Below are 12,584 nucleotides of genomic sequence, written 5' to 3' on the forward strand. Positions count from 1 at the left end.
GTATGTTGTCATCCATGTTTTTTTTTATTGAATTCAACTCTCCCCTCCTCAAGTGCCCCTAGAGGCCTTTAGGAGCGTAGACGCTAGTTCTTTTTAAATAGAGTAATAGGATATCTTGTGTCTGTCAGTTCGCTATGGTTCTCCTTTACAGGTAGCTGCTAGTAGACTTAAATGTATTGATAATAGGTAACTAGGAAATTATTTAACTTATTTTTATTAGGAATGTACGTTTTTTGTACGTTTTTTACTTTTTTTTATGTACGTAACGTATTTTTTTTGTGTACGTTATGTACGTTTTTTATTTTCAAAATTGGCTGGCCAGTCTGCATTTATGGTACACCAAATCTACCAAACATTTTTTATTGTAATTTATTGGCATAGAAATATGCAGTACGTTCCTTACAAAAAAAAAATTATGTAACAGCTAAATTGGTTTTAATAAATATTTTTAAAGTCATTTATATTCATTTTTCTAATCCATTACCTGTGCTTTTGGGAATTTTGATATATTCAAATGTCAATTCATAATTGCGTAGAAAAAAAATAAATTGAAATGATTATTAAAATATCTTATATTCATTTTTTAAGCGTACTTTAATTTTGTAGATTGTTTATTACATAGTAAACTGTAAAGCATTCTTTCACTAATTTAGAAGTAGTATGTTCTTTGTATGAGTGTGTGTGTTTATGTATGTGTGTGTCACGTGTGTGTGTGCTGGTCCAGGCAGGTTTTAGGCTATTTGGTGGCCAAGGGGATGAGGGTCGCAATCCCCCCCATTTCTTTTTAAAACAGAAACAAATGGAGAAAAAAATCTATCAAACACAATGATATAAAGAGATGACAATTTAAAAGTATGAAAAATAAAGATTAAAATTTTTGTTCAGGTTATTCAAAAAGCAGTTTACAAAAATCAGTTGAATGATAAAATGGATGTTATGGATTATTTAATGAACAGGTAACAATTTTACAGGCTTCGAAACCGATTCATATCCTCTACTGGATTACAACCGGTTCTCAGCCATACGGAAAAATCATGTATAGCATCTTATTACAGATAATTTGCCAGTTTTGTTATCGCTGGCCTTCGGCCGATCAGGGCTAACAAACCTGGTTTTAATCTTATAATTTATTATTTTAATATCTGCTGACAGCTGTTTATAATACGATGCAATGATAAATAAGTTGTATTTAATTAGATGTTGGTGTTAAGGATATAGAATATGTGAATATTTTGACAGGGGAATTTCGTCGTCAATAAAGGTTTCTAATGGAGAATATTATGCCAAAACTGAGCCATATCAAGTCATCTAATATAGCTTTTCACTTTTCACTTAGGACAATACTAATCAAAAACTGAACAATATTTTTTATTTTAGGGACAATATTATGCCAAGACTGAACCAAAAAGTTCTCTCGTCAACAGATTCAGTGGTAAGTTCATCAGCGCAGTTTCTCTTTTACTTTGATACATCCTTTGATAGTTACCATTTTTGTAGTAAAAATATTTTTTTACCTATAGGGGAAAGAGAATATTTTACCACTCTATAACCCACTTTCTACGTTTATTTTTTTGTTCTTCGTTACTATTGTAGAATAATGTTGTAATCCTTGTTTATATTTGACGCGGTGTTGTAGTGAATTAACTTCTTGTTGACGTGTCATAATTTAGTTTGTTTAATTCAGGTATTAAACATGGCGGGGGACCAGCTGCAAAGCCTAAAGGTTGACAGCTACAGACAGCTGGACAAACGCTCCAAATCAGCGACCCTCATGAACAACCTTAAGTATTTGGTCGGCAAGGAAATGGCTAAGGTAAGCAATATTGGCGGTTTCCCCAAAAACTCCTGGTTGATTGATTGATTGATTAGCCATAGTTTCTTAGGGTTTGGACCTAAGTAGTCATGGAGTAGGCTGAGACACTTTTGTATAGCCACTAGGGCTATCAAGCTCCACGTTCAAGTACATTATGACTTGACCCGCTATCTCATGAGAGCTACTCATTATTACCTCACCCTCGCCGAGTATGGCAGGTGTCCCAAATTAAGTCACCGTAATGAATGACGCTCTCCGCAGAGGAGCTTGGGATAAGGGTAGTACAGATATTATGTACGTGACTATTGAGTATCCAAACTTACTCAATAATCCCCTTCTTACACAACCAGGGGAAGTTGCGTGAATGTATTCAATTGAGAAATTCGAGTTGCCACATGGGACTAGAACTCGAACTCTCATCACCGTAACTCAGTGCGTTACCACTGAGCTACGACGCCCCTTAAAACTCCTGGTCGAGCTCAGGGCTTACCCATAAGATGTTTAGGCATATAGAAAAAGAACTAAAGTTGCCTACTTTTCAATTTATTTTAATAATAAGGAGAGGCCGGAGGAGTTCTGAGCTAATAAGACACTTTGAGAGGAAGTATAGACATATTTTAGGAGGAAAGCTACTTGCAAAGGTTGTATATGTTTTAGTAAGTCTTTATTGATCTCACTGCTCTAGTAATAACACATTACTCGAACAGGAAGATTGATTTGAAAGAGGGTGCTAAAACGGTAAAGGTAAAGGCTAAACTTATGACTTATGAAAAACCCAAAGGTTAGAAAACTTGAGATTTACTTTTTCAATAGACTTCTTAATTTAGGTGAGTAAGCTGCGCATGGTATCAACCTGGCTAGCCGCTGACCTGGACACACCAGCTGGCAGGCAGCTGGCCAGAGCTGCGGCTACACATGTAAAGAGCTCCAACCAGATGAGGGTGGCATTCATCCATAACAGCCAGGAGGGAACTCCAGGTAATAAATATAATACATTTAGACAGAGAGAGAGAGTTGTTTATTACACTAATCCCCAAAGTTTTATAAAGACGTTTTCTTATTCGTTGACTTACCTACTTTGGGGACTTCAGTAAACTTTGATTGGTTGTTTAATTAAGTTGAGAGTTCAAACGTTTCAAACTGAAACAATGATTTTAATATACAGAATAGGGCATTTTGTGTATCATCAATTTATCGGCCATTGTCTTATCCCTTTAGATCCCTGACATCTAGATACCTAAGCAGTAAAGTAGACCAATAAGAACACAGTGAGCGAACAATCCAACCATATTATTGTTTTGAACATGTACACAACATGTACAAAAAAACAGTTATTTTTTATTTCATCCTTATATTAAGTGCTACATATATCGCATGATTGGAATTGGAACTATAATATCCTTAAAGTTTACAAAAAATACTTAAATTACTTTAATTTATTCATCATTGCTAATCCACCCAATAACCAAACAATTGCAACCTTTCAGAATGGAGGGAGAGGACATTAGGCTGTAAATTACACTGGTATCCAAAATTCTGTTAGCTCGTTACCTGATTCTTTTGCTCCAAAACTTTTGGTACTTTTATTGAATTGTAATTGGTTGGTTCCAGACTAGTATCCGACCAATGATTTGGATCGTCGACGTAGTAATTTTGTTTATCAACATTGGAGTCTTTTTATCGTCAATTGTCTTATCCCTTAAAATCTCTTAGTTTTGCTTAAGATGATATGAAATTTTTTGCCAGGTTTCATCAGCAAAGCAGTAGAAGCCTCTCTTCATTACATGGATCCAATTGCAGCTGCAATCTTTATCTCTAAAATACTGAAGGTAAATATGGCATTTTCTTATTTAGTTAGGATGTCCTTGTCAATTTTATGGAAATCTTAAAAAGACTGCAATAACCTGTCTGGAGTAATTAAAGAATTGGAGAAAAGAATCTTATTTCTAATGCCTGTTAAATATAGAAATGCGGCATGAAACAAAAACTACAAAAATACTAAGTTAGTAATTGAAGTAGTTGCATTAAGCGCTACTTAATGACTATCAAATTTAGTGGTTGCTTATCTAAAAGCTTCCATAGTAGTTTCCCCCATAGCGTTACGGATAAACTGACGGGCAGATGTAGTGAATTATAGAGTAGCTTTGCTACTTAAAACTTACTTTACTATCTCAACAATAAATATATTTTTCTCTTTAAATTGTCAAGCATCAAAAGTATGAGCTCATCCCATTACTGTTCAATAGATCTTTTCATGAAAATACCCTTTTTCGAATTTCAATCTTCTGCTAACCTAAAAAGTTACTTTAGGGGCCTAGAAATATATGTACAAAATTTCAGCTCTCTATCTCTACTGGCGACCTAGCGCCAGGCATGTAAAATATCAACAGATAACGGTAGCACGGCGGTTTTAACAATATCTCAGTAATGTGCAGGTTTTCAGCTCTTCTGCATATTTCAATTTAAACACATAAGGCCAAAGATATTATATCGAAAAAATCTTTAGTCAAAGTCTACTCTAGACCTAGCGCCAGTCAGTTTTCTAAATCATGCATTTTATACCTGTGAAAAATGAAATCGCCAACGCTAGGTGTAGAGTAGACTTTGACAAAAGATTTTTGGGATATCATATCTTAGGCCTTATGTGTTTAAGTTGAAATATGCAGAACACCTAAATTCACCTTCCAAGCCATTCTCTAAGCATTTTAATTTTTTTTTTGAAATAACGGGCTTTCAAAACTGCCTTTTGAAAAGGCCTAAAAAATATCTTTTTTTGTCCCTTTTTTCACTGTATATAGTTACAACTTATTAAGATATTATTTTCAGGTAAAAAAAAATTGGCGCTTCCAGCACCAAAACCGGCAAAAACAGGCAGTTAAACTTCTGAACCCCTACTTAACCCCCTGACAGACCCCCCCTCTATCTCGGCTCCTGTTACAGATAGAGACGTAAAACTTTTTTCTGGTTGTTCATGTGTATTTTTAGAGAATTACTTTTTCTATTCATAGCAATCAGACCGCTCCTTATCCGCTTTTTAGCGGCCAGCCGCTAAATATTAAAACAGCTGTAGAGCGGCCAATTTTAAAGCTAAGAAAACCAAATTTTATGACAAACTATTATTTTTTATAATAAAAAAATACCTTTTCTGACCATCGCCGAAAAACGACAAATAACGGAAACCGCCAATTTAAAACGGCGGTTGGCGGCGCTAAATAATATTTTTATCTGTTTATAGTTACAACTTATTAAGATATTATTCTCAGTTAAAAAAAAATTGGCGCTTCCAGCACCCAAACTGGCAAAAACAGGCAGTTAAACTTCTGTATCCCTACTTAACCCCCTGACAGACCCCCCCTCTATCTCGGCTCCTGTTACAGATAGAGACGTAAAACTTTTTTCTGTTGGTTCATGTGTATTTACTTTTTTACTTATAGACTTAAAATTGTAAAATTAAGCTTATCTTACATGCCTACATGAAATATAATTTTTTTTTTTAAATCAGCTGTTGTTTCCAGCTGACCGCAGCCAGTGGCGGCAGTCCATGTAAGCTTCAAATCAATTAAATTTTTTGATAAATATATATTTTATAAAATTTACATATTAATAAACATTTCAAGAAATAAGAAAATTACAGTCATTTAAGTTTTTATGTTTAAAAAGGACCTAAAAACAACGGATGTTTGATAAAGGGGATAAAGAAATATAATACTTAATATGACTAATGATCGGATAATTCCTTATTAAATAGGAAGCCTTACATAATTTTAACCCGCTTGGTATAATATTAGTTAAGATAATTGGAAGAGACATTTAATGTTACATCCCCTCCTCCCAAACTGTTAAAGGACTGACTTATATCATGAATATCGTGGCTTCTATTACAGCTAGAGACCTTGAATTTTTTTTTGTTAATTCTTGAGTAATAATACCATGTAGTTTTCATTTCATGTTTCATCAAAAAAATGTACACATTTTTTCACTTTTTTGGTCATTTCAAAAGAACACCAATTCTTCCTCCATCCTAAAACCCAAACAAAGCAGGATATCATAAAGATTAACACATTTCCCATCTCAGGAATAACTCCACCCAGCTAGAGATAGAGAGCTGAAATTTTGTACATATATTTCTAGGCCCCTAAAGTAACTTTTTAGGTTAGCAGAAGATTGAAATTCGAAAAAGGGTATTTTCATGAAAAGATCTACTGTTCAACTTTAGAAAGTACATACACTCAGTTGACATTGTAGCAGTGTGTACTATAATATAAATAATTAGGTAGAACTGCTCTAATTTATTTTTGTTTTTCATAGGAGGATACAGCAGTGAAATTGGTGAAAGGAGAAAAGCAGCTCGATGACTATGATATTCCTGGCGTAGATATGAAACAATTCATCAAACAAATCAAGGAAAATGTTCAAAATCATTTATAAAATATATTCGAACTGAAACAAATGTGGCTTCAAAGAGACTGGACAATGGATTTAGGTTTTCTAGCAAAGATTTTTTTTTTTTTGGGGGGGGGGAGTTACTAAAAATAATCTACGGAAGGATGAATTTTGAATTCCATACTTTGGGGGATTGGAGATTATTTTGCTTTTATTGTTGCCCTATCCCCCTGCACTGTCTCATGAAAAATGATACTTTTAATATTTGTACACCAATTTTAGATAATCTGTGACGATTATTTTTCTCTACAAAATATTTATAAAACTTTTATTTTTGTTTGTTTCATAAGTTTTACAAGATTGTTGTAGCTAACTCGTGATCAAAGAATCATTTCCTAGACACAACTTGATAATTCATATATTAAAAAATACATCTCAATTTTAACTTAGCAACGCTTTAGATGGTAATAAATGGAGAAATGAAATAACTAAGGATTAAAGCCAGTGATATAGGTCAAGAATAATACAGATTATATTTTTATACAACAAAAGTCTTGCTTAATTTGACACTCTAACCCATAACAGATATATGTTATAGGGTTTAAAAAAATAATTTTTACTTTTAAATTTCTGTTAATGGTAAGTGGGTTCCATTAAGTTAAACTTTTGATTAATAAGAAAACAACGTGTATATTGATACTAATTACAAAACCGAATACTTATTTTACGAGATGGATGAACAACTCCGCCGCCTTCCCCCCCTCCCCTTGATACAAATATTGTATTTCAAATAAATGATTTGAAACCACTTGACAGGAGCTGTCAGATGATATTTTCAAAGTACACCAGGTGATTTTTTATTAGTTTTTTAGAGTAGCTTCGCTGCTAAAAAGATATATATGAAATTTAAAGGTAAATGATAATTTAAACTAACAAAAAGTGTCTAAGGTGTATTAATTATGATTTATTTACCTTTTCTTTCTAAGATACTAGCGCCTAAGGGGCAATTGAGGAGGGTGGAATTTCTCTTGGGAGGATAGTGGTACCCTCTCAAAGCTATAAACAATCCTAGGACCTATGAGAAGCTCCCCTTGGGGAGTCGAGGGGGGAGTTTCTCTTGTGAGGTTGGTGGTACCTTCCCCAAAAATAGCCATAAACCATCCTAGGACCTATGAGAAGCTACCCTTGAGGAGGGGGGGAGTTTCTCTTGGGAGGGTTATTGTACCCTCTCCCAAAATATCTATAAACTATCCTAAGACCTATAAGAAGCTACCCTTCAAGAGGGGGAGTTTCTCCTGGGAGGGTGGTGGTACCCTCCCCCAAAATAGCTATAAACTATTCTAGGACCTATGAGAATCTACCCTTTAAAGGAGAACCTTATCGGGTGAGCGGTTAGCGAGATCATTCGATACAAACATACAGACACCCTGTTACTTCATTATAAGAATTAAAAGCTTGATTAACTTCTTCAAAATAATTTAATCGTTAAAATCTAATTATGATTTCGTTGGAAAAAGTTATTAGAAGCATCCTATCCTATTTGTTTCATTAGAAAACAATTATCCTATTTTTTTCTAAGATTTCATTTTAGATGAGAAGATTTAAAAATCATTGAGTCAAAAAAAAAGCTTTAAATAATTTTTCTATAGAAGCGAAGCTTCTTTGTGCTTTAAAGTGTGTTACCTTTTTATAGGTTTCACTATTATTTGGCCACAACTTGGTTAAAAATGCTCACAAAGCAGACCTTTTTCGACCGAAGATACTCAAATAGTTCTCTTACAAGCCCAATCAATCAGTTTTAAGATATCTTTATATTTCAAGGAAAATTAAATGAAATTACAAAAAAGGCAAATTTGGGTGTTACCTTTTATATGCACAGATACCATAAAATCAACAGAAAAAATACTTATTTTTACTTTTCTCTCATTTTAAAGTTTGATTCTGTTAAATGGGCTATTATTGAAGGGATTTATGCATTGATTACACTGAATCATAATATTGGGCAGGAATTAATGTATTTCAAAGAAAGAAAATAAAAAAAAATAAGAAATTTGACCTCTATCACTTTAGAGGACAGCTACCAACCTCCAGTTGACAGGATGTAGTTATATACTTGTTAGTGATAATAATTAGCACAAAAAGTAAAACAAAAAGTTTTTTAATATGGTAAAATAATTATAATCAAAATCTTAATTTTGGGGATGATGATCTGAAGGACGCTCTTACTGGTGGTGATGATGACCCAGATGATATCTAAGTACATGAGCGTTATGACAACTCATCTATTGAACTATGGTCTAAATTTTGTATTTGTAGCAGCCTCCAATTAAAAGTTGCAACAAGAAATATAACCATCTTTTAAAAACTACTGTATTTCCCTTATGAATTGGAGAATTTAAAAACCATGATTGTATGTTTTGGGATTTCTCTTGATTGGAGAATGCTACAAATACAAAAATCGGACCATAGTTTCATAGATAAGTTGTCATAATGCTCATGTATTTTAATACCATCTGGAACATCATCACCAACAGCAAGAGAGTCTTTAAGATCATCATCCCCAAAATTAAGATTTAGATTATCATTTTTCTACCATATTAAAAACTTTTTGTTTTATTTTTTGGGCTAATTATTATTGCTAACAAGTATTTAACTACATCCTGTCGACTGGAGGTTGGCAGCTGTCCTCTGAAGTGATAGCTATCGAATTTCTTATTTTTTTAAATTTTCATTCTTTGATATACATTAATTTCTACCCAATATTATGTTTCAGTATAATACATGCATAAATCCCTTCAAGAATAGCCAATTTAACAGAATCAAACTTTAAAAATGAGAGAAAGGTAAAAATAAGTATTTTTTCTATTGATTTTATGGTATCTGTGCATATAAAAGGTAACACCAAAATTAGCCTTGTTTTGGTATTTTCAACAATTTTCCTTGAAATTTAAAGATATCTTAAAACTGATTGATTGGGCTTGTCAAGGAACCATTTGAGTATCTTCAGTCAAAAAAGGTCTGATTTGTGAGCATTTTTGACCAAGTTGTGGCCAATTAATAATAAAACATAAAAAAGGTAACACACTTTATATGTATTATGTCTGTTACTAAGAGGTTTACAATACAGGTGGTTTCTTGCGAATGTTTTCATCATTCGAGGATTTTTGTTTCATCAACATTGTCATGGTAAAACTTTAAAAAGACAAGGGGAGAAAAAAATTAAACACAACTGATAAAATATTGAGAAACATTGAATCAATATAAACGCCAATACATTCTAAATCTTTGTACCTAATTTTTGTCAAAAAAACATTTATAATGTCAATGTTATTTTAAAGTTGTGGAAATAGTTGCATTATCTCATTTTTAAGGTGTAATAATCCACAGGGAGTAAGGGAGGGGACAATGGGCAATTAATTCAATTTAAGAGTTAGCCAAGAAAGGCAATGAAGTCCAGAATAATCCAGAAAATTTGGTGGAAATTGTAAAGTGATTGTTAATTAAATCTAGAAAACCATAAACTAAGAAAAAAAGTTCCAAGAAAAAAAGCAATCATTTGAAAATTAGATTACCAGTATTACAGACTGACGTAACCATTCTGTAATTAATTATTAGAAAAATCTCTCTGGAACTCTCCAAATGACAGGGAAAGAGAAAAGAGATTTGGGGGCAAGTGATGTGAACAGGGAAAAAAGGGGCAGGCAGGCGTGTAGGGTAACTGTTAGCTGGTTGGGCAAGAATATGACCCGCACGCCTTCCTGCCCCTTTTTATCCTGTTTATTTTCCTTGCACCCGCCTCCCTTCTCCATTTACCTTTCTCGTCTGCTTTAAAAAAGGAAGTGGGGGAGAAGGGAGTGAAATAGAGCATGGGAGGGAGGCCGTGTATTTATATTTAAACTACTCTCTGTCTGCAAAACTATATTTATTCTAAACTAACACAGCGAGTAGTGGCATTTCTTGCGCAAGTACCCAAACTCAGTCAGAAACTGCTAAATTCTTGCACATTCCCTTTAAGCCAGTACCCAAAGTCTGAGACTCCTAAAGATTGAATATTCGATCCATTGTCCCCTCCCTTACTTCCTGAATAATCCATGATGAACAAAGTTTCGTTTTTTTAGATGTATGCATCAGAAGTGTTGAAGCTTGCCCCTGGACAGTCATCTGTTGTTAACAATGCCAGGTTAGTATTCTAATGGGTGAGCAAAAATATGCGGACATTTTTAAAATTCTATTTGCGCGGTTTGGTTAATAGTAGAAAAATACTATGCATTCCGCTAGAACCGCTATGAACTCTATTTTTTTGGAAATATAAGAACGGTTCCTGTGATAAGTATAGTTAGGGAGCTACGTGGTAAAATGTCCCAAATGACTTAAAACTTGACTTAAATATTAAATATTAGAAAATAGGATGTGCAAATAAAAGTTCATACATTTTATAAATTCAAATTGTGCGGCTTGTGTTTGTAGTAGAAAAATGGTACACATACCGTTAGAACTGCTATGAACTCTAATTTTTGGAATTATAATAACAGTTTCTGTGCTACAAATAGTTTAGGACCTATGTGTTAAAATGTCCCAGCATTTACTCACAAGTCAAGTTTTAACTCTGTTGGGACACTTTGAAAAAATGCAGTAAAAATATGATTTTGCTGTTCTTAACGTAGTTTTTAACATGATGAAAACCTTATGAAAAGTTATCTATAATACAAAGTCCTGGTCCTGTGGTGGTTTTAGGCTATTTTCTTAGGGGCCGGTGGGACACCCCCAACCCATCCAAAAATGAAAAAAATCCCCCCCAATTTATTTTTTATTTTTTAAAAATTAAAATTAGTGGTGGCATCTCCAGAGGTACTTAATTTTTTTTTCTAGAGGCTAGGAGCGAAGCTATTGTGGCATACTTTTCGATATTAAGCATATATATTCAGAAATTGGGCTAATTATCCCAAGGGGTAAAAAACTAGAACAGGCGATTATAATTTGTCTGTAGTGGATCAAATATCACCTTTGTATCCTTCGGCGACCCTCTAAATTAAACTTTAATCCTGTTTTTGCTCCACTGTGCGTGGTGGCAAAATAAATAAAATCCTGTTTAAATAATACCTGTTCAATTTTTAGAAATTGTTTTCCATGGTTGCTATTTACAAATTAAAGTTATATTAGAATGACGTCAGCAAAATTTGATAAAATTTTTGTTTTTTTTACAAGATTATTTGTAACTGATATTAATTTTTGTTTTTTACATCTTCAAATTAACAAAATATTGACAAGTTTCTGGATTGAAAGAAAAGTTAGGGATTATGATCAGTTTTATGTAATTTTATCTAGAAAAAACTTTTCCACTAAAAATGAAAGCTTTCTGTTGATATCATTGGGAGTAATAAATAAGAATTATTAGTTTACAGAATTATTTTGTTTTCTGTAACTAACCAATAAGTTAATAACTATTCTCGTATTCATTCGAATCCGTTGGATAGGAACCGGTTCTCATCCATACGAAAAAAACTATGTCCAAAAACTAGTTTTAATCTTATAATTGTACATTCGGATCTACTGCAGTTCACGGTAAAATATTGCTGGTAACGAATATTTCTAAAAATCTATGGATTTTAAAGGCTGCTAGCTGCCAAACGTCTGAACGTACGGATCATGCCCGCACACTGTTATAAGCGGCATAAGAAGTAAGAGATATAAGTTTTCCGGAATTGTAATGTAGGGAGTAGATTTGAAATCTGCATCAAATTTTAAGGATTTTTTATAAAATTCGTTTTTTGTATAATTCTTTATCTAAAAGCGGAAATACAAAATAAGTTAATTAATATTGGCATCCGTGATTGGTGGATTTAAAAAATCTGCGCTCTTATTGGATGTCGTACATCATTCAACCAATTAGAGCGCAGGTAGTTTAAAATCCACCTATCCTATTGGTCAAAATTAATTAACTTAAAATGTATTTCCGCTTTTAGATAAAGAATTTTACAAAAAACGAATTTTATAAAAAATCCTTAAAATTTGATGCAGATTTCAAATCTACTCCCTACATTACAATTCCGGAAAACTTATATCTCTTAATAAGAAGGCCTATAAATAATCTGGAATAGCCATAAATCAATAATGCATAATTATCTCGCAGAAATGCACGAAAAAGACCTATTTTACGCGTTTTTTCTTCAGTGAAGCTTTCCCTGTGCATCATTGGATCTTGGCTATTCCAGATTATTTGTAGGCCTTCTTATGCCGCTTAAAATGGTGTGCGGGTTATGATCTGTACATTCAGCCGTTTGGCAGCTAGCAGCCTTTAAAATTCATAGATTTTTGGAAATATTCGTTTCCAGCAATATTTTACCGTATATAATATATCCGCGGTAAGCTGTTTATAATACGATGCGAG

The 12,584-nt window shown here is 33.2% G+C and overlaps 1 protein-coding gene across 1 annotated transcript in view; it reads left to right on the forward strand.

Moving 5' to 3' along the window:
- Uggt (UDP-glucose-glycoprotein glucosyltransferase) overlaps positions 1–12,584 on the forward strand; it is a 67,907-nt gene that overhangs the window by 32,216 nt on the left and 23,107 nt on the right. Inside the window, exons 19-26 of the mRNA XM_080146095.1 lie at positions 886–956; positions 1,378–1,432; positions 1,685–1,813; positions 2,641–2,791; positions 3,560–3,642; positions 6,122–6,215; positions 7,011–7,045; positions 10,315–10,376. Of these exons, the coding sequence (XP_080002221.1) occupies positions 886–956; positions 1,378–1,432; positions 1,685–1,813; positions 2,641–2,791; positions 3,560–3,642; positions 6,122–6,215; positions 7,011–7,045; positions 10,315–10,376 (680 nt within the window). The remainder of the gene's footprint in view (positions 1–885; positions 957–1,377; positions 1,433–1,684; positions 1,814–2,640; positions 2,792–3,559; positions 3,643–6,121; positions 6,216–7,010; positions 7,046–10,314; positions 10,377–12,584) is intronic.

The sequence above is a fragment of the Acartia tonsa genome, chromosome 13 (genome assembly GCF_053477335.1).
Source record: "Acartia tonsa isolate MP-2025a chromosome 13, ASM5347733v1, whole genome shotgun sequence".
Taxonomy (NCBI): domain Eukaryota; kingdom Metazoa; phylum Arthropoda; class Copepoda; order Calanoida; family Acartiidae; genus Acartia; species Acartia tonsa.